At 45.0% G+C, this 26,342-nt stretch overlaps 2 protein-coding genes across 4 annotated transcripts in view; one reads left to right on the forward strand and one right to left on the reverse strand.

The window, feature by feature from the left end:
* Window positions 1-257: 257 nt before the first annotated feature.
* On the reverse strand, window positions 258-12,164 carry LOC111839175 (rho-related GTP-binding protein RhoF-like). The gene is made up of 6 exons (XM_023802835.2): window positions 11,973-12,164; window positions 11,025-11,394; window positions 9,751-9,838; window positions 5,078-5,187; window positions 4,476-4,610; window positions 258-4,113 (listed from the first exon to the last, which is right to left on the reverse strand). Exons 2-6 carry the CDS (start codon window positions 11,121-11,123, stop codon window positions 3,946-3,948), a joined length of 600 nt encoding a protein of 199 aa, XP_023658603.1. The 5' UTR covers window positions 11,124-11,394; window positions 11,973-12,164; the 3' UTR covers window positions 258-3,945.
* Window positions 12,165-14,030: 1,866 nt separating this feature from the next.
* LOC111839212 (SET domain containing 1B, histone lysine methyltransferase) overlaps window positions 14,031-26,342 on the forward strand; it is a 35,522-nt gene continuing 23,210 nt past the window's right edge. Inside the window, exons 1-7 of one of the 3 annotated variants that reach the window (XM_072708002.1) lie at window positions 14,031-14,447; window positions 14,902-15,019; window positions 17,174-17,328; window positions 17,694-17,792; window positions 18,041-18,311; window positions 20,307-20,428; window positions 21,416-22,537. In XM_072708002.1, coding sequence (XP_072564103.1) covers window positions 17,188-17,328; window positions 17,694-17,792; window positions 18,041-18,311; window positions 20,307-20,428; window positions 21,416-22,537 — 1,755 coding nt within the window. In that variant the 5' untranslated portion in view covers window positions 14,031-14,447; window positions 14,902-15,019; window positions 17,174-17,187. Of the gene's footprint in view, window positions 14,448-14,901; window positions 15,020-16,765; window positions 17,015-17,173; window positions 17,329-17,693; window positions 17,793-18,040; window positions 18,312-20,306; window positions 20,429-21,415; window positions 22,538-26,342 lie in introns of those variants that run through there. The other 2 variants (XM_072708001.1, XM_072708000.1) reach the window with 2 other exon arrangements.

Here is a 26,342-nt window from a genome sequence, read left to right on the forward strand (position 1 = left end):
CTGGATATGTCAGTGACATCTGAATCCAAAGTCCTTAGCCCATGCCTCAAAAGCAAGTATTTGCGTCACTGGATATATCAGTGCCATCAGAATCCAAAGTCCATGGACATCATCATCCACAGACATGATAGCCAAAATGTAAAGTCATGTCATCAATATAAAATTGGCACAGTCTAAACATTTTCTGATGCACAAAACATCTGAATGAAATGACAAGGGCATGAAACATAAAAATAAAAAACACTGATTGCGGAAGATTGATTCAAGAAGAATATTTTATTTATTGCACAAGTATATGTTGACATAACATGCACTGCAATTGCAGTCTAGCAAAAAAATGCATTTCAATGCCTTATTTGCCTTGTGTGCATATCATATGAAATGAAAAAAAAAACAATTACAAAATCGAAAAGGGAAACAATATATACATACTGAAACTCTAAATGCTTTGTGCAATTGCAGACAGTCCTGTATATTGGGCCACATGTTCTCATCCACTTCACAACAGATATCTTCCTTTGCAGTGCAGCGTGGAAAGAACCACCTAGAATATCTTATCCAGTCTCTGCAAGCGTCTGCTATTATATCCCCACACGCAGCTGCCATGTCAGCAAGCAATGTCATTTGTGTATGTGGGTTACAGTCATATACCTTCCACCTCCAAGCTGAGAAGAACTCCTCAGTGGGGTTGAGGAATGGGGAATATGGAGGTAGGAATTCCATCACCATCCTGGGGTGGTTGGCAAACCATTGCCTGATTGGGTAGGAGTGATGGAAACTCACATTATCACAAATGATCACATACTTTAGTACATTTTCTTGACCAATCTCCTTTTCAGGAATGAGATCCCTGTAGAGGGTGTTCAAGAAGGTCAGCAGATGCTGGGTGTTGTATGGCCCCACAAGAGGGATGTGAGTGAGGACCCCATTGTCTGGAATAGCTGCACACATAGTGATGTTCCTGTTTACAGTTTTTCTCAGTCGCTTTGGTGCTTTTCTCACATCAGAATGAAAAGTCTCAAAACCATTAGTGCAACCTCCACAACATTTAGTCATTTGTGCACATCATAGTAGCAATTTCTCCTTCCTCTGAACAAATTGCAAATGCCCTTGGACATGTATCAGTTGCTTTCATACAATTCTCTGCCGTTTTATAACATTATCATTTGCTTATGTCATGTCAGTCAAAATGAACTATACTTTTGGATGCTGAATAGTCGTTCCCAATAAAACTAATAGTCTTCATTTCATTGCTTGAGTCATTACATACAAAATTGTTGAATTAGTTATCAAATTCTGTCAAGCAAATTTTATACCTTTCTTTATTATTTTTTTCTGGAAATGTCTCCTAAATTGAACAATTTCTCTCAGGTGACGACGAGGAGGTGTGTGAAGTATTAGTTGTAACCAATGACAAGCCACTTGTTCACAGTCACTCATGGATCAATCCCATGAACCCTCAATTGCCAGCATATATGAACCGAGCAGGAGCAGGTGTACCATTTCTACAATTCTGTGACACAGAAATGGAAGGTCAGCATCGTGGAAGAGGGGTGAGGATGCGGGGGGGACAAAACAGGGGAAGAGGGAGAAGACGCCAAATACATAGGCAGATTCCTAATGAAATTAGGGCAACACTTGTTGACCATGTTGTCAATCACGGCCTCACAATGGATGAGGCTGGTCGGAGGGTGCAACCAAATGTTGGAAGAACCACTGTGAATTCAATCATTCAAACATTTCGTAGGGAGAACAGGTATGTATAGTATTGGACAGTAATCCAACATCTCATAATATCTCATGTTTAGTGTACATTACTGTAATTTTACTGTAAATGGCTGTACAAAAAGTGTATAGTGCTGTCTTGAGCATTTTCAGGTAGTCTCACCGAGTTCTGACCTTTTTTTCCATTGGAAAACTGAATACTGTAAACTGTCATAATGAAAACATGACAAAGCCATTTGACTATCTTGTTCATAAAGATGGTGTCAAGACTTCTCATTTTGATGACACTGGCAGTTTCATTGACATGAATACTTGCTTTTGAGGAATGGATTATCGATTTTGAGCAAGTGACCTGCTTTTGCAGGTTATCCACTAGGTTTTGCAGTTTGCACTAATTGTTTTGAGAAATACACTAACTGCTGTGCAAATGTTAATAGTGATGTGAGAAAAGCACTAAAGCGACTGAGAAAAACTGTAAGTTGGTGCAGGAATCGCTAGTATTGTGAATACATACCAAAAAAGTTTTGTAGAAACCTATAACATACACTTGACAGCCAATGATATCTTCTTGAACTTTTGACTGCAATGACTTGACAAAATGACAAGTTTGTTTGGAGTGTAAGATGATGCAAAAGAGGGTTTGCACAATGCATTTTGATCATCATGACATAAGCAACCGCTGATGTATGATATAGCTGAGAATTGCACATAAGCATCTGCCTGAGTGCACTAAAACAATTGCAAAATGACAAAAACAGCCAGAAATTGCTGTTATGATGTGCACAACTGACTAGAGGTTGTGGGAATTGAACAAGCAGTTTTGAGAACTTCAATTCTGTTGTAAGAAATGCATCAAAGCAACTGAGAAAAACTGTAAGAATCTATTAGCAATTTCTAAACAAACAGTAGACCTTTTTATGTTGTATACAAAGCATCTAAATTATGATTAAAAATTGAAAATTACCTGCACTGAAAAGTTTAAAAGTTACAAAGAGAAATGCAAGATTCCATGGCCACAGACAGCTAACACATGTGAGTGAGGCTGGTTGCCGCGACAAAGATGCACGGTGTAGCCAAGCCAAGACTTTTAATATGAAAGCTACAATATGCACTTAGACTAACAAATATCATCAATATCTATTTTATGATTTTAAGTGATCCTAATACTTTTAAGGTATTGTTTTTCAGGTTTTGTAATATGTAATGTCTCTTGTTTCCTTTCAGGAAAAAGGCCTGGTATAATAATGTTTGGGGGCCACACCAAACTTTTGTAATATTTGTTTATGGGCCAGTACTGACCCCGTGTGTCCCACTGGCTTATCACATGAAACATTTTGAGCAGGAGCCAAATTCAGCAAAACAGCCCTATTGTGACATTCTCTGCAGCAGGTGGGTGTAATGTGTCCTGGAAAAGCTGACTGCAAAAAAGAGACAGTGAACAATAATTGCTACCAGTGTCACCAAGATGTATTCATGTTGCGTGTGTATGTGTGTCATACATATACTTTCAATGCCCTTAATTTTTCTATGGTATGTGTGTCAATTAAAAGTTGTATCAAGCACACAGTTATACTTGGTACAATATGTCGTGAAATGCTTGGTTGTTTAACCGCAAAACAGGAACAAAGTATAAAGAGACAAAACATTAAACAAACAATCATAAGTTTCAGCAATAGCATGCCGTTTGCAGTAAAATGTGTGTGTGTGTGTGTGTGTGTGTGTGTGTTTGTGTGCACATGCACGTGTGCATCTGTGAGTGTGTCAGTAAATGGCAGGTTGCTCTGGCAAAGTTTACCCCACACAGTCACAATCTCACCAATTTGCATCCCAGTACAGTTTTCCTTTATTTAAAAAAGTAAAGCTCTGCAAAACAAATGTAGGTCATATTAGGCATCAATAAATATCTTCTTGTTTAAAATAACAGTCAGTAACAGTTTTGATTCACGTCTGCACAAAATGGCGGGAATCAGCAAAGAAGTCCTTAGTTCTTAAGTTCAGCAGTTGAGTGAATTATGGATGGAGACCCTCAGGTTGCCAGCAGTCTCCTATAAAATATTTACGCTTTCATACCTCAGTGGAAACACCTTGTAAAGAACTGAATGGCCCAAACAGATATGTTTTATCTGTGGTGAAGAGGCTGAGAATCCATCTGTCTAATTGAGTCTTTGAGTGCTCATGGGCCACACTGGTTTCCATGCCTGTCCATCAGGGGGTGCTGTATTACAACATTGTGCAAAAGTTGGCCTTTCTGCGTGCCTGCCTTGCCCTTTGGGTTGCTGTCAGCCCCCGCTTGACTGCCTCTCTGAATATGTCCATCACGTTCTCCTGGTACTTTGCGGAACATTCCAGGTAGAGTTCTGCCTTCATTTGCCGCATGGCTTCCACACCCTAGACAGGTATAAGGAAGGAGAATGAGAGCTTGGCAGATCTACGGAGCACATGCATAGTGATACTAACCCTTACAGAGACTGCATTCTGACTGGGGACCCTTTAGCAGACAAGCAGGCACATGGGGACACCAACTAGCAGACAAAGAGGCACAAGGGGACACCAGCTAGCAGACAAGCAGGCACACGGGGACACCAGCTAGTAGACAAAGAGGCACAAGGGGACACCAGCTGCCTGGCAGAATTCTCATGTCCTCCTGACAGCTGTGCTTTTTTAATCTGGGGGGAAATGCTGCCTCCACTGTCTGCTGAACTGTTTGAAGGTTTTCTGTGCAGCTATGAAACCTAGATGTTCTCCCTTACCTGCAAGTAGGTTATGGGGGCCAGACCCAAGGCCCGGAGCTTTCTTGTCTGCTCCTTGTTTTTGCGCAGGTCTGTCTTACAGCCGATCAGGAGGATGGGCAGTCCCCGACAAAAGTGATGAACTTCTGGGTACCACTGTGGAAAAAGACCATGAAGATTCACCTACCTTTATGTGAAGCACACAACAGAGATCAGGTGTGGAACTCAAACCCCTAACGGAGAGTGGGTGTAGGACTCAAACCCACAACAGAGAGTGGGTGTCGGACTCAAACCCCCAATGCGGAGCGGGAGTGGGACTCAAACCCCCAGGGCTGGAAGTGTAGGGGGTGGGGGGGCAGCACTACCCACTGAGTCACCCAAGAGCATGATGATGTTAGACTGAACTGGATTTATTTGATCAGGGTTAAGCACATACCTCTTTCTTGGAAACTGTTGCCAAGGGAAATAAATAAGTATAAACAGTATGAGCATTTCCTGGATGGTTCTCTGCCTGGTTGGAACGGCTTTCATTTGCTAACGATGCATCACTGATTTGATCGGATCTCTTATCCAGTAATTTGACGACAGCTTACTGCATGCAAACATGTATTTAAGGTCAATACCTTTAGCAGGACATTTTCAAAGCTGGTGGGGTTTGTGACATCATAGCAGATGAAGACGAGGTTTGCGTCTGGGTAGGACAGCGGTCTCAGTCGGTCATAGTCCTCTTGACCTGGAAGGAGGGCACAAGGGAGGTCCCACGTCAGTTTGCCAGTGATACACTTGGAGGTTCCTCTTAAATATGATGTCACTATACTGCACTTAGTACCAGTCTGAGGACCAGAACATTTCTTTGGTTTTTTATATACTAACATTTTCATTTAATTTTCATGTCTCTTCATCTCTCTGGACACAGACAATGTAGACAGTCTACACTGAAAGGGCCCTTGTCGGTATCCAGACCAGACTCTCAATGTAATTATAGTCCATGAGTAATATCAGACAAAATAAATGGTGACAATAGACATCACAGGGCTGAGGATATGCAGGTGATCTGGTTTTTGATGCATGTGCACCTGGCAGATCTATTTTGGGAGCAGCACAGAGGTCATTACTCTCATAGGAGGTTAACACACTTGCATACAGATTTCACAATGATGCTCACACAAGCATCCATTTATTCATTAAACTTGATTTCAAGCTGCATTGTGCCAAAAGGAATTCGTGCAAACTTCAGGTGTTCTGCAAGTATGGCCAGGGTCCGACACAAAGCCATTTCTCTAAGAAGCACAGGTGGGAAAAAAAAGGTTTTGTAGCATTGTAGAATTTTGTAGCATTCGTAGAATTGTAGAATTCACTCGACGAATTACAGAAAAACACTATCCCATGAAGTCCAAAAAAAGGGTTGTATTCATATCTTTTGTGGGGACCACCCATTCATATTTATGGGCATAACCCTAATCCTAAGTATGACAACCTTAACCCCTACCCAACTCTAACCTTAAGCATATGTAACCAAACAAAACAGTTCTTGTTAAAAGCATTGTTAGTTTTTTGATTGTATTCATTTTTTTTATTGAGGTTTATAGTGGGGACCTAATTGTACAGGTTTTAAATAATATTTTAATCATAACGTAATAATTACAAAAACACACGTTCGCTTTTTCACCCTACATTTTGTTACACAGTAGCTATTTGTTGCAGTTTTTCACAAGCATTGTCCGTTGCCAGGGGCATTTCTAGCTACTGCCTAGAAATAAAATTAGTACAACCTTAAGCAAAATATATAACTGTAGCGCCCAGTACCTAGGAGGTTAGGAAATCTGGGACCCTAGATCACCTCTTAGCTGTCAAATGGGTTAGGTATGGGGTTCCCCCTAGATCACCTCTTAGCTGTATAATGGGTTAGGTATGGGGGTTCCCCCTAGATCACCTCTTAGCTGTCAAATGGGTTAGGTATGGGGGTTCCCCCTAGATCACCTCTTAGCTGTATAATGGGTTAGGTATGGGGGTTCCCCCTAGATCACCTCTTTGCTGTATAATGGGTTAGGTTTGGGGGTTCCCCCAAGATCACCTCTTTGCTGTATAATGGGTTAGGTATGGGGTTCCCCCTAGATCACCTCTTAGCTGTATAATGGGTTAGGTATGCGGGTTCCCCCTAGATCACCTCTTAGCTGTATAATGGGTTAAGTTTGGGGGTTCCCCCTAGATCACCTCTTAGCTGTATAATGGGTTAGGTATGGGGTTCCCCCTAGATCACCTCTTAACTGTCAAATGGGTTAGGTATGGGGGTTCCCCCTAGATCACCTCTTAGCTGTATAATGGGTTAGGTATGGGGTTCCCCCTAGATCACCTCTTAGCTGTCAAATGGGTTAGGTATGGGGGTTCCCCCTAGATCACCTCTTAGCTGTATAATGGGTTAGGTATGGGGTTCCCCCTAGATTAACTCTTAGCTGTAAAATGGGTTAGGTATGGGGTTCCCCCTAGATCACCTCTTAGCTGTCAAATGGGTTAGGTATGGGGGTTCCCCCTAGATCACCTCTTCGCTGTATAATGGGTTAGGTATGGGGTTTTCCCTGATGGTACTAAACACTAATACCCAGCAGGTGTTTAAATACACGCTCACTGACTAAGAATATGAAGTAAAGAGAATTGTAACAAGGTTTACATTTTACTTCAGATAAACATAATTCACAACAATAAATGCATTTATCAGTTCAAAAGAAACATTGAACTATACACGTTATAATAACGATAATCAGCAACATAACACGGATCAAACTCTCATCTACACACAATCAAAACCACAGTAAAGAGTAGCAATGGGAATAATGAGTCTTACGGTTCCGGTCCTGGCCGTTTAAATGAAAGACAGATAGTTCATTTTTATTTTTTCTGGATGGGGGGGTGGGGTAGGACTAGGTTTATCTGCGATATAATCACTAGAATAATGACAGAGAAATTTTGTATCACATTTAGACATCGCACCAATATAATTTCATTTACGGCACTAAATTACAAACATGCTTTATTTGCCATTTGCACAAGTACTGCCACTTTTTGAATCTTTATTTTATTCATTTAAACACATGTCCATACAAAGGATCCATACAAGGGATTAATGTCCCCAACCTCCCCCAGTATGCAGTTGAAATTCTGCCGGAGGCACGAGTTAAAGCTCCAGCGAACATGACCCTCTGCCAGACGTTCCCAGCAGACCCTCACTATGCGCTTGGGCCTACCAGGTGTGACCGGTTTCCTCTCCCGCCACCTGAGCCAACTCATCACCAGGTGGTGATCAGTTGACAGCTCTGCTCCTCTCTTTACCCGAGTGTCCAAGACGGAAGGCCGCAGATCAGATGATACGATTATAAAATCGATCATCGACCTGTAGCCCCGGGCATGTTCGTACCATGTCCACTTATGGACACCCTTATGCTCGAACATGGTGTTCGTTATGGACAAACCATGCATTGCACAGAAGTCCAATAACAGAACACCACTCGGATTCAGATCAGGGAGGCCTTTCCTCCCAATCACCCCCTTCCAGGTCACACTGTCATTGCCCACGTGAGCGTTGAAGTCCCCCAGCAAAACAACGGAATCCCCCCGCGGCACGCCAAATAGCATACCGCTAAGGGAATCCAAGAAGGCCGGGTACTCTGAACTGACATTTGCACCTAGACAGGTGCTCTGTGCTGTAATGCCAGAGCCAATCTCTGCCCTGGAATATAATCCCAGTGACAAGTGCCATTCTCCTGTCCCGGCTGTCCCCCGCATAAGCACAGATGACAGTCAGAGACCTCTCCCCGACCCGAAGGCGCAGGGAAACAGCCCTCTCGTTCAACGGGGTAAACTCCATTGTTAATGCACCGAGCTGTGGGGCCACCAATAGCCCCAACCCAGCCCGGCGCCGCTCACCCTCAACTCCAGAATAAAAGAGTGTCCAGCCCCTCTCCAGCAGATCGGTTCCAGAACCCAAGCTATGTGTTGAGGTGAGCCCGACTATATCTAGTCGATACCTCTCAACCTCACGCACAAGCTCAGGCTCCTTCCCCACCAGAGAGGTGACATTCCATGTCCCGAAAGCCAGTTTTGTCAGCCGGGGATCGGACCGCCAGGGCCTCCCTTGGCCGCCACCCGATCCACAAAGCACCGAACCCCTGACATTCCCCCTGTGGGTGGTGGGCCCACCTGGGGACAGTCCCGCATGCCTCTTTCGGGCTGTGCCCAGCCGGGCCCCACGGGCCAAGGCCCGGCCACCAGGCGCTAGCCAACGGGCCCCTCCCCCAGGCCTGGCTCCAGGGTGGGGCCCCGGTGACCCTAGTCCGGGCGAGGGAAACGGGACTTTGTTTGTATACTTTTTCATAGGGTTCTACAAATGCATGTTTATGTGTATTTGCTCTGTTATGATAAGAAATCACTATGCATTTTAGCTCACAAAGGGATGTACAAATTACCTAAAAAATGTTCAAATGCATGCTGCTATGACCATGTCCCTCCTGACCACTGGGACAGCCTTCACAGGCACGAAACAGCGACCGTGTCCTTAATGACCACTGCATAACACGCTTCATGAGCACAGAATAGCAAGCTTGTCCCTCCTGACCACTGGCACACCCTTCACTCATCGTTCTCAAAAAAGAACCATTTTTCTTCAGGACTGTTGGCTTATTGAAAATGGAGCTGAGGACACCGCTCTCAGAAAATCTTTTATCAAACTTATATGAAAGAAGGCAAGGCAAACACACTTCATACCTGAGTAGTGTGACCTCACACGCACAGATATCCAGAGCATAAATCATGCCACAGCTATTAATGAATCAAAAGTCATTGCTCTTAAGCAATCTGACATTTTCATGCAGACTTTGCACCCAGACAGGTGCTCTGTGCTGTAATGCCAGTGCCGATCTCTGCCCTGGAATATAATCCCAGTGACAAGTACCATTCTCCTGTCCCAGCTGTCCCCCGCCCATTGCCACAGTCTGCCTAGACCTCACAACTGCATGCCAGTAAAAATACACATAAAATAAAGATGTGCGATTTGATTGGCTCCTGTGTGTACTTCCTGCTCAGTAACCTTGTTAGGCTTCTTCCCCTCCCTTGTGTTGTGTTAGTTTCATTGATGCAGCTCAAGCATTTAAGCATTAAAGTTGTTTCCATTTCTCACATTTTTTTAAAGGGTGGCAGTTGTGTAAAATTGCCCCACCCAGCTCAGTCCCCATAATCTACCCTGTAAGATAGGTCCCATGAGTCACTTCCTGCCTCCCTCTGAAAGAATAGAAAGGTGGCATACCTGCTGTGTCATATATGTTCAGAATGATATCTCTGCCTCCAAAATTTGATGTGGTGGTCACTTTTTCAAAGACAGAGGGCACGTATTTCTGAGAAAAAAGGGCAAGAACATGTCAGTTGGCTATTAGAGGTGATTTGTGGCTGCTTTAAAAATCTAAATACTTAAAATGAAATAACAGGGTGGGTTGATGGGCCCTCTGCCGCCTCACAGCCCTGAGTGTGGGGATTTATTTTCACCCCCTTGCTGTGTGTGTGGACCTCGCACATCTGCTCTGGGTACTGCAGTTTCCTTCCATGACCAAATCCATGCATTTTCCTACAGTGTACATGTCCTGCGATCACTTCCAGGGTGTACCCCAGCCCTGTGCCCTGTGCCCTGTGCCCCCTGGGACCCTCTACTCAATGAATGGAAGTTAGATTCAGAATGTAATAATGCACAAACAACAACATAAAGTGTAGTGTTACATTTTAAAAGAGAGATGAGCATCACACCCCCAAAGTCCACGGGGATCAGAGAGAGACCAGCATCACACCCCCATGCTCCATGGGGATCAGAGAGAGATCAGCATCCCACCCTCATGGCCCATGAGGATCAGAGAGAGATGAGCATCACACCCCCATGGTCCATGGGGATCAGAGAGAGATCAACATCACACCCCCATGGTTCATGGGGATCAGAGAGAGATGAGCATCACACCACCACAGTCCATGGGGAAGAGAGAGATCAACATCACACTCCCACGGTCCATGGGGATCAGAAAGAGATGGCATCACCCATCCACAGTTCACGGGGATCACAGAGAGTTCAAAATCACACTCCCACGGTCCAGAGGAAACACACGTTTATCTGTGTATGGACAAGTTGACGATCCCAGGTTGGCATAAACACCTCAGTACTGAATGAATCAGCTGCATTTCTCAGCTCTAACCTACAACCAAACGTATCCATGACACCAACGATAAGCGATTCTTTCACTAAAGCTGATTTCTAAATTTACCCAAGAGGGCTACAGTAGTGTTTCTGACTCGCGAAGTTTTTTTTTTTTCCTGTGGGCCGAATTAGGCATGAATTCAGTGCTCAGTCTTATTGGTTGCTATAAGATGCATAATTACTATTACCAGCCCACCTTAAACGATAACACCGTTAATAACCGGCGTGTTTACTACTCTTTCAGGAATGAATGAGTAATTAAAGTGAAAAAACTGATTGAACTGAATGAAAATAAACTAATAAACCTCATCAGGTGTACGGGCACCAGGTGTCTAGTACGCTACCTCCGAGAAGTCTCTCTTGGAGTACGCCATGAGCAGGGACGTCTTCCCGCAACCACCGTCGCCTACGATCACCATGTTGAGATTTTCGGGTTGAGCCATGTGGGTCCTCGGCTCCGTCTGGCGTATCTTTCTGCTGCTGCGTTAAACGGTGGGCGGTATGTGGTCTGACTGGGAACAGATGAGTTACTCCTGCCGGCGTATTCTGGAGGCTGATCTGTGTCTCTCTCGATCTCACCTGGTCTGTTTAACAGCGCTCCTTTTCTGATGTGTGTGGGGAGGGAGGGAGGGAGCGGAGGTGTGACCGCCACCTCCATGCCTGGGAGATGATCAGCTGCCCCAAGACAGCAGGTTTTCCTTCGCTTCCTCGATCCTGGTCCGTGAATCACCATGAGCATCATCAGTGCCATGACATACATAGTAACAGTGTTGGAGCTGCAGGGGCGGGGACGTGTACCTTCCAATATTTAATTTGGCTTAATTCATGCACCAATAAATAGACCTTTGTATTTATATTATTAAGTTGTGTGTCCCCCAATTGCAAACTGTCTCCTACGCCGTTGCATAGCAACACGGCCATGTCAGATTACTTCACATACAGAATATAATTAGTCAGACATTTTAATGACGTGAACTGATTAAAAGTTCCGTTTTCAGAGAGACATGCATGGAGAGCACCTGTTCAGTTTGATTTACATCACATTGTATACACATGTAAAAGTTTGGGTACCACAATTTATAGTAAAGCAAGACAAATAATGGCTGCTGGTTAAAATGTGTAATAAAATGTGTAAGTAAGCCTAAATATGTAATAGTAATATATAAGCAAATGAATAATATCTTTAATCCCCTCGCGATCCTGCCCAGGTTTAGCGATTATAAAATGGATGGATGAAATGTCTTCCCAGAAGACTGCCTATAAATGTTATCTATGATCATCGTCAGACTTACGAAATCACCCGTTGCCCAAGGGGGCGTCGCCTTTTATGATTCATTCATCCACATTATGTGAAACTATAATTTCCTCCGTGTATCATGTGGCGCCACCTAGAGGAACAGGAGGCAGGTAACTCTTGAATGGATTCGAATTTTTAAAGATGGCGCTGTTACAGCTGGTGACTGTCTCGCGAGTGGCATCGCCACAAAGACGTTATTATGAAGAATGTGTTTGGTGCTCGGGGCAAGTTTATTAACGGTAATGCACATATTTTTTCCCATTAAAGATTCATGCAACATATTGTACGCGTGTGTTTACCCACATTTTGTTCCCTTGCACCAAAATCCCGTTGTAGAAAAGTAGAATCCATGATGTACCCTAAACTTGACGTTACGTCCCATCCTTATCTGTCAATGCGAAATATGCTAGTTTCGTTATTTCAGATAATTTAAACATTAATATAATAGCACAAACGTACATGAAATATATTTAAGAGGCGGGTTCACCAAGAGAACGATCCTTCTCACATCATTCATTGCTACCTGTACGTGGAAACACATAGAAAATTATAATTGTTTATTTTGCATATGACTTGTCTTAATTCCTACATTCGATACCACTACGCGATCATATTGCCTTAACTGATTTTGGGAATGCAAACGAAAATATGTCGAATAAAAATCCATAAGTAGCAAGTGTATGTGGTTTTATGTGAAGCACTAGCAAATTAATCCTCGTCAAAAAACGGATTTCCAGTTGTCAGGATCGAAATGTAGCTAAAAATCAGTAGTAATTATATTCTAAAAAAATCGCAAAGCAAATGCGTTGTTTCTTATGTGTCCCTGTGGTAGAGCAGTAGCAGCTGTAATAGCTATAAATCCGTTACAGTTAACATGTGACCAATTGACGCACTTGAACTGGTATTGCGGATGGTGGATACTAAGTAGGCCGCCCCGATGCGGAGGGACATTTGTGCTTAAAGCAGACAGCTGTGGGTTTGGCAGAAGCAGAAACGCGCGCTGTTTTTATAAATAGATTTTATGTGGATCACCGGCATTTTCGCCTTCCGTACCTGGAAGACTGCGTAAAGCACGTCTTTTCGTTTTTGCTGCCTATCTAAAGACTGTAGCTATAGTATTTCAATGTTTTATCAATACATGTATTCATGTCGTATTATACATTAAAACACTACCCTCCAAGATTGTACAATACAAAGAAATCCAACTGCCATGACTAATCGCATTGATATAGGCTAATTTAAAATTATTACAAATTTTCACAATCATATGAAAATAAATCCATAAAATAGTTTAATTTCAAAATAAATAGTTTAACGCATGATTAAAGCACGAAGTACTTCCCCAGTATTATAAAATGGTCATTACACGCATTATAATCTTAACAGATAATGTAAATTTGTCAGGCTGGCAAATCCCGTTTGTGACAGAATCCTTAAAAAGTGGCCGATTCATTGTTGTGTTGTGCTCCAGGATACGCATACATTTATCTTGCGCTTGAAAGTGAAAATCCACCCATCTTTTAATTTCCAAAAACTCTTTTCCAGGTGAGCGCCGCGTTTGAATGGAAATGTGCCTCTGAGAAATAAGACTTTATCTCTGCAGTGACTTTATCCTCCGGTGGCTTGTCTCTTGCGCGTGGCCACATCAAAATGCTCACATTGAAGATGCGGTTTGGACAGTTTCTGTGGGATCGAATTAAAGTATGACCATCATATTTAACTACAAATGTGACACATACAGCACTATCCCGCGTTTAAACTATATTTTATTTACATTAAATACAAGTTGACTGACACTTCTTATTTAAAAGAAAACGTCGACATTTTCAAGCGACCAAAAAAAATCCTTTTTTGTTGAAGAACATGAGCAAAAATGCAGTTGGTGTCCTCTAATTCATATCTGAGAAAGTCGTCTGAAAGGCTGCGGATTTTCCCCCCACTGGCTGATCGTATCACATTGAGGAGGGTGAAAAAGCAGGGACGGGGCTGGCAAGCCGCCAGGCTGCCGGCGCCGCCGGAGCAGCTGCCGGGCAGGGAGTGCGGAGAGCCGCGCCTGCGGTCCGAGGGATGGCTGCGCCTCACATGGCTGCCTGTCCACTGCGCTGGGTGTCGCAGGAGAATCACTCACTACACATACAAGCAGAGTCAGTCTTTGTCACAATTATTACACCCATGGTCAAAATAAAATAGACAGAGTGGCAGAAAAGCTACTTGAACTCGGAAAGTCAAGCGTATTCTTCGAGAGAATCGCCTGCACCCTGCAATGGCGCAGTTTCACTTCCAAGTCGGGTGAAGAAGCCATTTTGAGATTGCGAACAACAGAGAAGCCATTAATGCTGCTTATTTTAAAAAGTCGCTTTGGAGGAAAGGGAACAGTGTTCTCAAACTCTAATTTACCCCCTTACACTATTTGTATGGTCTTTATTAAGACATCGTCTTCTACAAGGATTACTTTTGCCTAATATTTACTGTAAGTTTGTCTGGTATGCATTTTTTTTTACTTAACATTCGGCATTTCCTGGCATACAGATGGTTTGAATTGTCTGTTGAAAGATCTGAAGGTTAAAAATGCTTGTTAATATTTATTCAATTAAATCAACTCCAGACGTCTTTAGTACGTTTTCAAAACATGGATGTGGTCTGTTTTAAGTAAATTGATTTACATTTCTAATAGATTTTAAGTGAGTAATTTGAGAATGTATATGTAACAACTTACAAAACATACGCTTGTTTTATTTTCCCCATGACGAGCTTGATTAATTGACAGCATTTGAGTGTACATACAGTCTTGAAGAAAAGGAGAACAATCAGCTTTGGACATTACTGTAGCTGATGCTGTCAGGGCGTTTTCTCAGTGAGCAGTTTTATAAATTATAGGGTAAAATACTAAGGAATTTATTCCCTCTTTCTTTTTTTCCCCTAAGGGATCATCATCAAATCTAAAAACCAACCTTTATGTTAATGGATTCGAAGATGGGACTGAAACGGTTCCCTTTTCTCTCATGTAAAGGCCTGGTACATATGATTCGCCACAATGTTCAGGTAAATATTTTGAGCATTATTTCATTGGCTTGGTCTAGCCTGGTGTTTGAAGTCATTGGTCTAAATGCACTTAAACTCTGTATGTGCATCTACAACCAGGATCATTAAAATGTCCTTGAATCGAGGTCAGATATTTACTTACCTTCACAGCTGACTGGAATCAAATGCAAACATGAACACGTTTTAAATGTATCTGAAATATTGTTTTAGGATCTAACAGTTGTACGTGGTCAGATATTTTCCATGTGTTGTTTGGGATGGAAAAAGGCTCATTGTATTATTTAAAATGGGGAATTAGTAATAAGTTAATTCAGGATTACTGAATAACTCCTTAGTAGTGATTAAACATTAAACATACTATTTATTTAAAATTTGCCCATATGTATTTTCTGTAATGTGAAAAGCATTAAAGCTTAAGACAAAGCATGCAATTACTTAACGAACGCTTTAGACGGGAGGCACGTCATTCATTACCTTTTGGTCTATTCACTGAAGGACAGCTCGTCATCACGTTATAGCGCTGACACTTTCTTAATGAAGCATTAATTGTAAAAGCTGTATTCATAAATAAACATTGAAAAACTTACATTTAGCTATAGTCACACTTGGCCACTTTAGTGGGCAGGGTCAATGATGTGAATTAGCAGCATTAGACAACTACAGGTATTGCTAATAATTATAGTAAATAATGCACTCTGTTTAAACATAATAAAAATAAAATTTAACCATTTATTCAGTAGACTTTAACATAAGCAAAATGCTGACATATGGGTGTGCCATGACCTAGTTAGGACAAAGATGGATTCCAGGAAGGGAAAAAAATGTCAGTGATAACGTCCAATTTTTAATCTTCCTTCTTCCCAAATCCTTTAAATGGTGCAAACATTACAACACACTGATGAAGTCCATAAAGAGACGGCGATATGATGCATAAGATCCCTTTTGGAACCATAGAAAACAAGTGACCACTGAGCTCCATTGCAGAAAAATGGCCACCCGCGCGCCAGGCCTCCTCTCTCTGCTCTCCGCTCCGTGCGGTGTCCGTTCGCCTTCTAATAGAGGAGTTAAGATGGTAGCTGCTCTCTGATTGGCCCGTCAGATCTGCCGTTGTTAACCAGCCAATTCCCAAGCACTGCAAAATATCACATAATGTTCGTGGCGATGATGTCCGTTCCGCAAATGCAAAAATAAATATAAAGTACACAACATACTCCAGTGTGTGTTAAAAATCTCTAGTTGTCTTTAAACTGCCAATGTAAAACGTTCATGTAGGATTTTCGTAGGGATGAAAAGGCGAAAGGCGAAATGGAACCTTCCCTCTGATTGGCTCCAGCGGCTTGCTAGGCTTAAGTAAATGAATGAGTCCAATATTCTCATTTGGGCCGTTATTTATGTGTTACAGTACACTGTAAATTAAGAAGAGATCGAAAATTGAAAGAAACATACATCTTGGATCAGTATTAAAACGGAAACATTGACAGCACCAGTTCGGTAGTAGTCCCCTACAACTACTAGTGGCTCCTATCCATCTTGTTTCCTGTTTGCGTAAATTGAGGCGGCAGATTCAACACAATTTTTCGAGGCGGCATTTTCTACGCAAATGTACAATCGCCACTAGCGACACGCCATTTTTCCTCCAATAAATACGTATTTGTTCAAAATGTATTTGTTGAGATAATATAAGTGATTTTTCTTAAACTGACTTGAAAGATTTGAATGGCGAATGTGCCACGGGATGGCTGGGTAGATGCTAGTGCGGCTTGTAGCCCAATAGTGGTGTATTGTGGGAGACACAGAAAACCTAGACCAGAGGCACACAATATGCGTTGGCTCGCAAAAAGGAGGCAGGATCCTTTAAAAGCATGTAATGCAATCAGAGAAATGTAAAAGATCCCTCCGTTTTGGAAGAAAAAAATATCGGAATAAGCTCCATCATGTCCAAGCCGGGGGAAAAAAGCAGGCTTCATGAAGATCACGGTAGAAAGCAGAGTTCAAGTGAGCTTGCTTTTTTTCTTCTCATGTCTGTTTCGATAATGGGGACCAGCTTTAAGCCCCCATTTTTGACCCAACATATTTGCACGGGGAAAAGCAGCGCATGTTGTCTGTAATTGCAATTCATACTTTGCATTGCATTCTGACCGTTTCTCTTTATAGGTTTGGCGAACGGAATGGAAAACAGCCATCCAGTTTGCAGTTCAGGGGAGAAACGGAGTCATCACTGGAGAAGTTATAAGCTGCTTATTGACCCGGCTTTGAAGAAGGGACCGCATAAACTATATCGCTACGATGGACAGAATTTCAGCATGCCCGTAAGTATTTTCTCCCCTCTTGGTGCGAAACAAGCGGGGTAGAGTGATGCATGCGTGATTCATTCAGGCTAGGTGAATGTAGCAGCGGATGGTACTAAGTGCTGTACACCCAACTCCCCACACCTGACAAATTGTACCAGAGCATCACCGTGATGTTGCGAACGCGATTAGTGGCCATTCCAATAAGGAAACATTTTGCTTTTACTGTTTTTTGCAAGAACACATGTGCATTTTATTAGTCTGATTGTTTTCTGATGATGCACGCACTCTGATTTCTGCAGTTTCACACTGAGGGAGGCGTGTTCGTCCATTTATCTGTTTGTTGTGTGTATGAACACGCTGATTTCTCCCCTCCCATTTCCCAGAACCCGGGCATGCCCCCAGTGGATACCGTCCGGGACCCAAGAATCGGTCGTCTCTGGACCAAATACAAGGAGACTGATCTCCCGGTTCCGAAGTTCAAGGTAGCCACATGTGGATGCTTAAATTGTCAGAGGCGATTGGGTTACCTAGATTAAACTTTGCACTGTTATCACAATTATTTGCAAATATTACACCTATTATTATACACAGATAATGATCCCTTGGTTGAAAACATGAATGAATGTGCATGAGATTTTAATTTACGTGTTTTTCGAAAGGTCCACTGACACGAGACAGTTTAAACTGAGGGAAAAACCAAACATCTTTTGCAATGTACTTTTTCCTGCAGATCGATGAATGCTATGTCGGACCGGTCCCTCCGAAAGAGGTGACATTTGCCGGGCTGAACGATAACATCAGAGAGGGATTTTTAACAGACATGTGCAAGAAATTTGGAGATATCGAGGAGGTGGAAATTTTGTATAATCCAAAGAACAAAAAGCATTTAGGAATCGCGAAAGTTTTGTTCGGTACCGTAAAGGCGGCCAAGGACACCGTTCAGAATCTGCACAAGACGTCCGTCATGGGGAACATCATTCACGTGGAGATCGACCCGAAGGGTAAGCGGCGTCGCGCGCCCTCTGCGTTCCGCCGCGGTTTGGGAAGCGTGTCACGGTCCTGAGATCGCAGCTGAAGTCGCGTGCAGAGCATGTTTTCGGTTGCCCGGAAACGGAGCAGACCATGGCGCGTGGTGTTTTTAAAAATACAGCACATTCAGCTTTAACATTTTACTCGTTTTGACATGCGACATGCATGAAATTGCGCAGTAAAACTACGAGTAAAGGATATTTGCTGATTTACTTCGCTTAAAGATTAATGAAACTTTATTGATAGTTTTCAGACTTAAAGTAGCCCATCTTGTAGCGTTTCATCGGACTTCTGTGCTTGATTTCGGTGAATCGGCCTTTTATTAGTACATTACCTTTATTACCAAGCAGTTTATTATTAGTATTAGTGACTGTAGTCATTTGAGAAGCCTTTTACCAATAATACCTTACTGTATGAAGATGTATGAAATACTATTGTATCTGCTCTTCCACACTTCATTGCTGTTTTTTATATATTCTTGTGAAATGGTTTATGGATACAGTATGAATTGTTTGGTGCATATGTTTATTCTAAACAGGTTTTACCTTAGTCATCCACTTCCAAAAACAGCTTACCCTGTCAGGTCTGTAGCCTGTCCTGAAATGCAAGACATCACACCGTGTCATGCTAATCACAAATGCATACACATACATACACACATATACAAAAGGACAAATTCACCTGAACCAGGCATCTTGGCAATCCAAACTTCTGACGCATAGAAATGGGATCTCATTTGAGGCCACAGTGCTGGAGGCATGAAGCCACAGTGCTGCCTGTCCAGGCATCACGTTAGCACTTCCCTCATGGAGATCAGCTTGGTGCCCCGTAACCTCAGTACCAGAACCCAGCTTGGTGCCCCGTAACCTCAGTACCAGAACCCAGCTTGGTTCCCCGTAACCTCAGTACCAGAACCCAGCTTGGTGCCCTGTAACCTTGGTACCAGAACCCAGCCTGGTGCCCCATAACCACAATACCAGAACCCAGCTCCATGCCCTGTATCTTCAGTACCAGAACCCAGCCTGGTGCCCCATAACTATAGTAACAGAACCCAGATGTCCTGTGACCTCAGTACCAGAACAAGCCCAGTTCCAGTGCCCATGACCTTAGTACGAGAATGCCGTTCGATATCGCCTAACCTCAGTACCAGAACACACCCTGGTGCCCCATGACCTCAGTACCAGAACCCAGCTGCGTGCCCCATAATCTCAGTACCAGAACCCAGCTTGGTGCCCCACAATCTCAGTACCATATCCTTGCTTGGTGCCCCGTGACCTCAGTACCAGAACCCAGCCCGGTGCCCCAGGACCACAATACAAGAACCCAGCTCGATGCCCTGTATCTTCAGTACCAGAACCCAGCCTGGTGCCCCATAACTACAATTCCAGAACCCAGATGTTTTGTGACCTCAGGTTCTCAATACCAGAACAAGCCCAGTGCCAGTGCCCATGACCTTATCACAGGAACGCTGTTTGATTTCCCCTAACTTCAGTACCAGAACCCAGCTCGGTACCCTGTAACCTCAATAATAGAACCCAGCTTGCTGCCCCATAACCTCAGTACCAGAATGCAGCCTGTTAAGGAATTAAAACTGTGCAGCCTTAATGAGTGATTCATAAAAAGCCAAACATTTCATATTATAATCCACCGCAAACTGTTGAAATGCAAATTGCCCACAGTTTGTCATTGGGCTGTTGTATTTATGCATTTAGAATTTCAGTTGATAGTATTTTAAAAACTTGTCGTTCTTTAGCTGCCAGTAAAAGGTGCTGCACTGGAAACAATGATTTATAAGTGCATCTTTTGGCATGCTTGTCTTCATAGCTTCTCTCTCAAAATGTTTGCAGAGACAATACTTGACCAGTTGAGAATAAGCGGTTTTATGATTTTTCTGAATAGTTTTCAGTCAGTGTGTCGGCACTCCTAAGGTGACCAGCTCTTGTCCCCCTTTGCTGTCCGCTGTCCAGGTGAGAAGCGCATGCGGTATTTCCAGCTGCTCATCAGTGGCTTCTACACCCCCTGGACACTGCCCCTGGGGAGCGATGACACCTTGGGCACCTCACCCCATGGCGTGACGGACCTCCAGATGGTAAGCCCACGTACCGCCCCCCAGAGGAAGCGGCGGAGGTAAATACGAGGTCTGCTCACCTTCATCAGGATGAAAAATGCTTATCATGCAACTACAGCTGGCTGATTTCAAGGTCAAACCACTCTCCGCACTGTACCGAGTGTTCGTTTAGATGTCTTATTGGCCGTTTTTGGCTGCTATTGCTTCATGAATTTGCCTGTGCTAGTCGCTGTCAGCCCCCCACTCCACGCAGCCGTGACTTGACAGACTTCAGAAAAGTACACACATTCCGCCGCTCCTGCCCGCCCCGTGCTGCTCTCATGCCTGAGCGTGTCTGCCTCAGTGTGGCCTCATTTTGTAGGACCTGTGGAGTGCTGGTTTGGCGCAAAGGTAAAGTGGGAGGGGAGTGAGCCATTTCTGCCGGTCTTTCCTTTGGCGTCACATGCCGTCATGCTCAGTCTGGTCCTGCGCTGCTCTCAGGCTGCTGCTGGCACAGCCAGGCACCTCTCTGGCCTCAAGCTCGCCTCGTCCCTGTTTTGTGGTGGTCTTCATCATTGTCATCGTCGTCTTTCACCATAGTTACTCTGTGCTGGCGCTGAGCAGTTCTGAGTAAAGCACCGGGAGCAGCACCCCATGACTTGTTGTGGGGACATCGCTGTTCAGTTTTTGAAGCTTTGTTTATGGTGGATATTTCAGGGCTTCTGTTTGTGTATCTGTTCCAAGATTTTTACGATAAGTTTCTCCTGGAAGTATCTGTGCGCCGTGTCTGTGTGTGGTGGCTGCGCCAGTGAGGCTGAGCATTTTCCTCTTGAGTGCGTGGACATAACCAACAGCTTGTTATTCCAGCCAATCAGAGTGCACGTCCCTGCATTCCCCGTCATCTTCCCAGCATCCCAGATTGTTTCCTGTGCTTCCAAAGTCCCCTCAGAGCAGCCGATGTCAGAGCCCTCTGCCAATGTGATTCCACTCTGCAGGACCTGACTCTCTCTTTGCTGTTGCTTTACTCAGCCCCGCGACGCCACCCGGAGGCTCTCAGAGGGCAGCTGTTCCACCCTGGGGGGCACCAGCACCCCCAACAGCACTCTCACTCCTCTCTCACTGGACACTGCCTACTCCAGCCTGCGCCAAGACACCCCCAGCAGCTTTGGCCATACCCCGCAGTCCCAGGGCACGCCTCTCACCCCACGCCTTTCCGGAACGCCCTTTTCCCAGGACTCCAACTACTCCAGTCGCCAGAGCACCCCAGTGCACCAGTTGGCGGGAGGCTACCGCGGTGGCCGGAGACACGAGGCCAAGTTTCAGGACGCCTACAACCGGCGACCCGAGCGCCGCTACGTACATGGCACGGGGGGTGTGTACCGCACGGCTGAGCCCCCGCCCTTCCCTGGCCCCACATTCAAGCACCACCTGCCTCCCCCCCCGGCCCCGCCTGAGCCTGCACCCTCAACTCCTCCTGTCAACACCAGCTACAAGTCGGCCTTCTCCCCCTATCAGGCACCCCCACCCTCTATGTATGCCCCCCCTCACACGGAGCACTCCCGGGATCCGGAGTATCGGCGGCTGCTCCCACCTCTCAACAAGACCTTTACCCTGAGCAGTGCCCCCCCCACTCCCACCGACTTTGTCCCTGTGAGGGAGAAGCCAGAAACGCCCCCGCTCCCTGAACCCCCACCTGCTGCCGATTCTCTGCCGGCAGCACCCCCTGGTAGGACCCCCGAGCATTGCTCTTCCCCTGGCACCCCCACGCTGGAATCCGAGCGGCACAGCCTGGACTCACGCATCGAGATGCTGCTTAAGGAGAAGAGGACCAAGCTGCCCTTCCTGAGCGAGAGGGACTCGGACACAGAGGTGCGCATGGAGGGCAGCCCCATCTCCTCGTCTTCGTCACAGCTCTCCCCCATCCCTCCCTATACGTCCGGCCCCCGGCCCCCTAGCACCGGCCTGGAGGACATCAGCCCCACCCCCTTGCCGGACTCGGATGAGGACGAGCCTGTACTTGGCATGGCCGCTTTGCTGTGCAGCCCCTACTCCCGCTCGCCAGGCACTGCCAACCCCCAGGGGGCAGCAGACGGGGCACCGACCAACGAATCTGTCTCCAGAGGTCAGACACCTACTGACAAGATGGATGTGGTAAGGCTGATTTTCTTATTCACTTCTCAGGTCTAAACCATTTCTAATATGTTTAAAAACATCGCTAGCACTTTCTTTTAGGAGTTTTAGTTGATGGTGGGATGATGGGCCTTCTCAAAGTACAGGTTCTGTTGTTGAACAGCGTCCTGAGTGGCCTCATGCTCTGTAGAACGTCATCTGGCTCTGTGAGAGCACATACATCTCTTATTGGTGTTTAGCCTGTACTTGCAGATTTATCCATTTTTGTTACCTGCTAATTACAGTTGTGCCTCATTTGTGAAGTGGCCCTGGGCTCTGAACTTTTAGGACTATTTGCTGTGACTCCAGATGTATTGAGCTGTAGTTCAGAGCTTTTGCATCACCTCTCTTTCGCAAACAAATAATTCTTCACGGTGTAGCTGGGTGTTTTCATGTTATGCCTCCTTCACAGAGGAATGATCCATTCTGGTGCAACTGGGGGGTTTCATGTCATGCCTCCTTCACAGAGGAATGAATCCATTGCAGTATAGCTGAGGTGGTTTCATGTCATGCCGCCTTGACAGAGGAATGATCCATTGCAGTGTGACTGGGGGGGTTTATGTCACGCCTCCTTCACAGAGGAATGAATCCATTGCAGTGTAGCTGAGGTGGTTTTATGTCATGCCGCCTTGGCAGCAGAATGATCCATTGCGGTGTAGCTGGGGGGGTTTCATATGCTTCATTGACAGAGGAATAATCCATTGTGGTGTAGCGGGAGGGGGGGGTTCATGTCATGCCTCCTTGAAAGAGGAATGTTCCATGTGGTGGGCCTGGGGGTTTTCCCATGTATACATCCTGACACTGGACAAATGCTTTATAGTGTCTCAGCAACATGCAGATAATACAATGCAATGTATGTTATGCATGCGTGTAGGATATTTAAAAAAAAAAATTTATGATAGTGTTGGGCAGTATACCGGTTCATACCGAAAACAGTTTTTTTTTTATTGTTATGAGATGAATTCTTCTTATACCACAATACCGGTTTAAATAGCCTACACAATGTTCAGAAAGTGGCGCAACTGGAAACTGTTTAGGGGGGGGGACCTTTTTCACTGTTGCACTGCTAAAAATGTACCGCAAAAGAGCTGATGCTGGAGTTGAAAATAAGGAGACACTGGGGTTCTCAAAAAATCGATTCTCAGATACTAATCGATATTAAAAATGATCTGATTAGATACTCATTTTCACCATTATTGATACCAACGGTGCCGTTTTGCCTCATTTGCCACATTTCACACAGCACCACTACAGCGCAGACACGCAGGCACGCACGCGCACGCACATGCACACACTTGCGCAGCCCCTCCCCTCCTCTCAGTAGCCACTGAATGCATTTGCGCTGGTTAACACACACATACCGAGTTGGCCGAACATGGCATACGCTGCAGTTGAAGGCACTTCACAAGCTGCTTTAGTAAAAAAAAAAAAAAACGCGAAAGTGCTGCTTGGAAGTATTTTGCAGAGGAGCATGGAAAGGCTAAGGATGTCAATAAGGCTCTAAGCAAACAGTGCTACAAAGATGTGGCGACGAAGTCAAGTAGCACGTTGAACCTGGCGAAGCATCTTAAAGACCAGTCTTCCCAGTCTTTATGAGAAATTTCGCGAGGTCAGTAAAGCTCACGTTCCAGCAACACTGAGCTATTAAACACTTATCAAAAATGTTAACTTGGCTGGTGCACACCTTAACATTAGCTGTTTATCTATAAGCAGTTAGCCAACAAACACGTTAGCCGGATGTTATCATTAAGGTAGCGCATAGGCGCAATGGCTAATAAAGTCATATAGTTAATGTGGGAACAATGCAAAAACGTATAACAAAAATGTGTCCTGTAAAATCCTACAAAATGTGGTAAACGCCCAGTCATACTTAAAAAAAAAATAAAAATACCGTCGTATATCGTGAAACCGATATAACTTTGAAATATTGTGATATTAATTTTTGGTCATACCGCCCAGCTCTATGGTATGATATGTGAATATGTCGGATCATATTTGGTGGCAGGTAGCAGATGTGTATCAGAGGCTCTGATTAAAGTTCTTGTTGGGCCGATCCAGTCCTGCCATCATACGCGTTCCTTATGAGCCCCTTGGAAAAAGTCTGTGTTAGTTGGACCTGCTGGCACCAGACCCCATTCAAACAGACCATGAGACACATGCTCAACAGTTAAAATGTCTTTCTTACAGTACTTAGTCTTTGCTTGTTTTGTTACTGATACTATTTAGCTTCACATCAGATAGAGGGTCACAAGGCGGAATGTTGAAATTAGTCGAATGTGATTTATGAACAGCTCTGAATTCCTGTGAGTGTTTGAAAGGTGAATCACACAGACCCCTGTACCCATCTGTGTGCTTTTCATTCATTCATAGATTGTCCTCAGACTGACATCAGCCACAGCCGCTTTTCAAACACTTAGAAACTCATGACACACGTGCATCAGAACCCCGCTGTGCTGCTGTGACGTGTGGGTGATGCGGGCTACATGTCAATAGGAATGTCACCTTCCCCTGAATAGTGTGGGGACACGTCACTGCGGTGTGCTGGGAGCTGGCTCCCTCCTCCTGTATCTCATTCCCTCCCTCCAACCCACCCTCCCTCAATGGTGTTGTGGTTAGAGAGTGAGAGTGCCCTTCAGGTTTCGCTTTCACTTCACTTCCCATCCCATGAGACGTTCTTTCCGCTGTGGTTTCAGAGAGTGAGTAGCAGTGGTTTCTGTCTGCTTGCCTGTCTGGGCTCTGCTGCGAGTCTGCCGTGTGTCTCCCGTGTCTGCCGCGAGTCTGATATGTGTCTGCTGTGAGTCTGCCGCGAGTCTGCCGCGTGTCTGATATGTGTCTGATGCGAGTCTGCCGCGTGTCTGATATGTGTCTGATGCGAGTCTGCCGCGTGTCTGATATGTGTCTGATGCGAGTCTGCCGCGTGTCTGATATGTCTGCCGTGTGTCTGCCGCGAGTCTGCCGCGTGTCTGATATGTGTCTGCCGCGAGTCTGATATGTGTCTGCAGCGAGTCTGATATGTGTCTGCCGCGAGTCTGCCGCGTGTCTGATATGTGTCTGCCGCGAGTCTGCCGTGTGTCTGCCGCGAGTCTGATATGTGTCTGCCGCGAGTCTGATATGTCTGCCGCGAGTCTGATATGTCTGCCGCGAGTCTGCCGTGTGTCTGCCGCGTGTCTGATATGTGTCTGCCGCGAGTCTGCCGCGAGTCTGATATGTGTCTGCCGCGAGTCTGCCGCGTGTCTGATATGTGTCTGCCGCGAGTCTGATATGTGTCTGCCGCGAGTCTGATATGTCTGCCGTGTGTCTGCCGCGAGTCTGCCGTGTGTCTCCCTTGTGTCTGCTGCATGTCTGCCGCGTGTCTGATATGTGTCTGCCGCGAGTCTGCCGCGTGTCTGATATGTCTCTGCTGCGAATCTGCCGCATGTCTGCTGCATGTCTGCCGTGTGTCTCCCCTGTGTCTGCCGCATGTCTGCCGTGTGTCTGATATGTCTGCCGTGTGTCTCCCCTGTGTCTGCTGCGTGTCTGCTGCGTGTCTGATATGTGTCTGCCCTGTGTCTGCCCTGTATTCCATGAACCTGAATGATGCTCCCATGTCTCATGTCCCCCCCCCCCATTTCTTACTCCCCCCAGTACTGAGGCTGTTCCCCCACCTTGTTTTTGACCCCACATCCCCCCCTTTTCCTACCACACCACCCCCGAACAGTTTACTGTTGCCCCCCCCCCCCCCCCCCCCAAAAGGGTTTCTTTGTACCTGGGTGGTGCACATGTGTAACACATTAGATATTCCTCTCAC

This window comes from Paramormyrops kingsleyae, chromosome 2 (assembly GCF_048594095.1).
Source record: "Paramormyrops kingsleyae isolate MSU_618 chromosome 2, PKINGS_0.4, whole genome shotgun sequence".
NCBI lineage: Eukaryota > Metazoa > Chordata > Actinopteri > Osteoglossiformes > Mormyridae > Paramormyrops > Paramormyrops kingsleyae.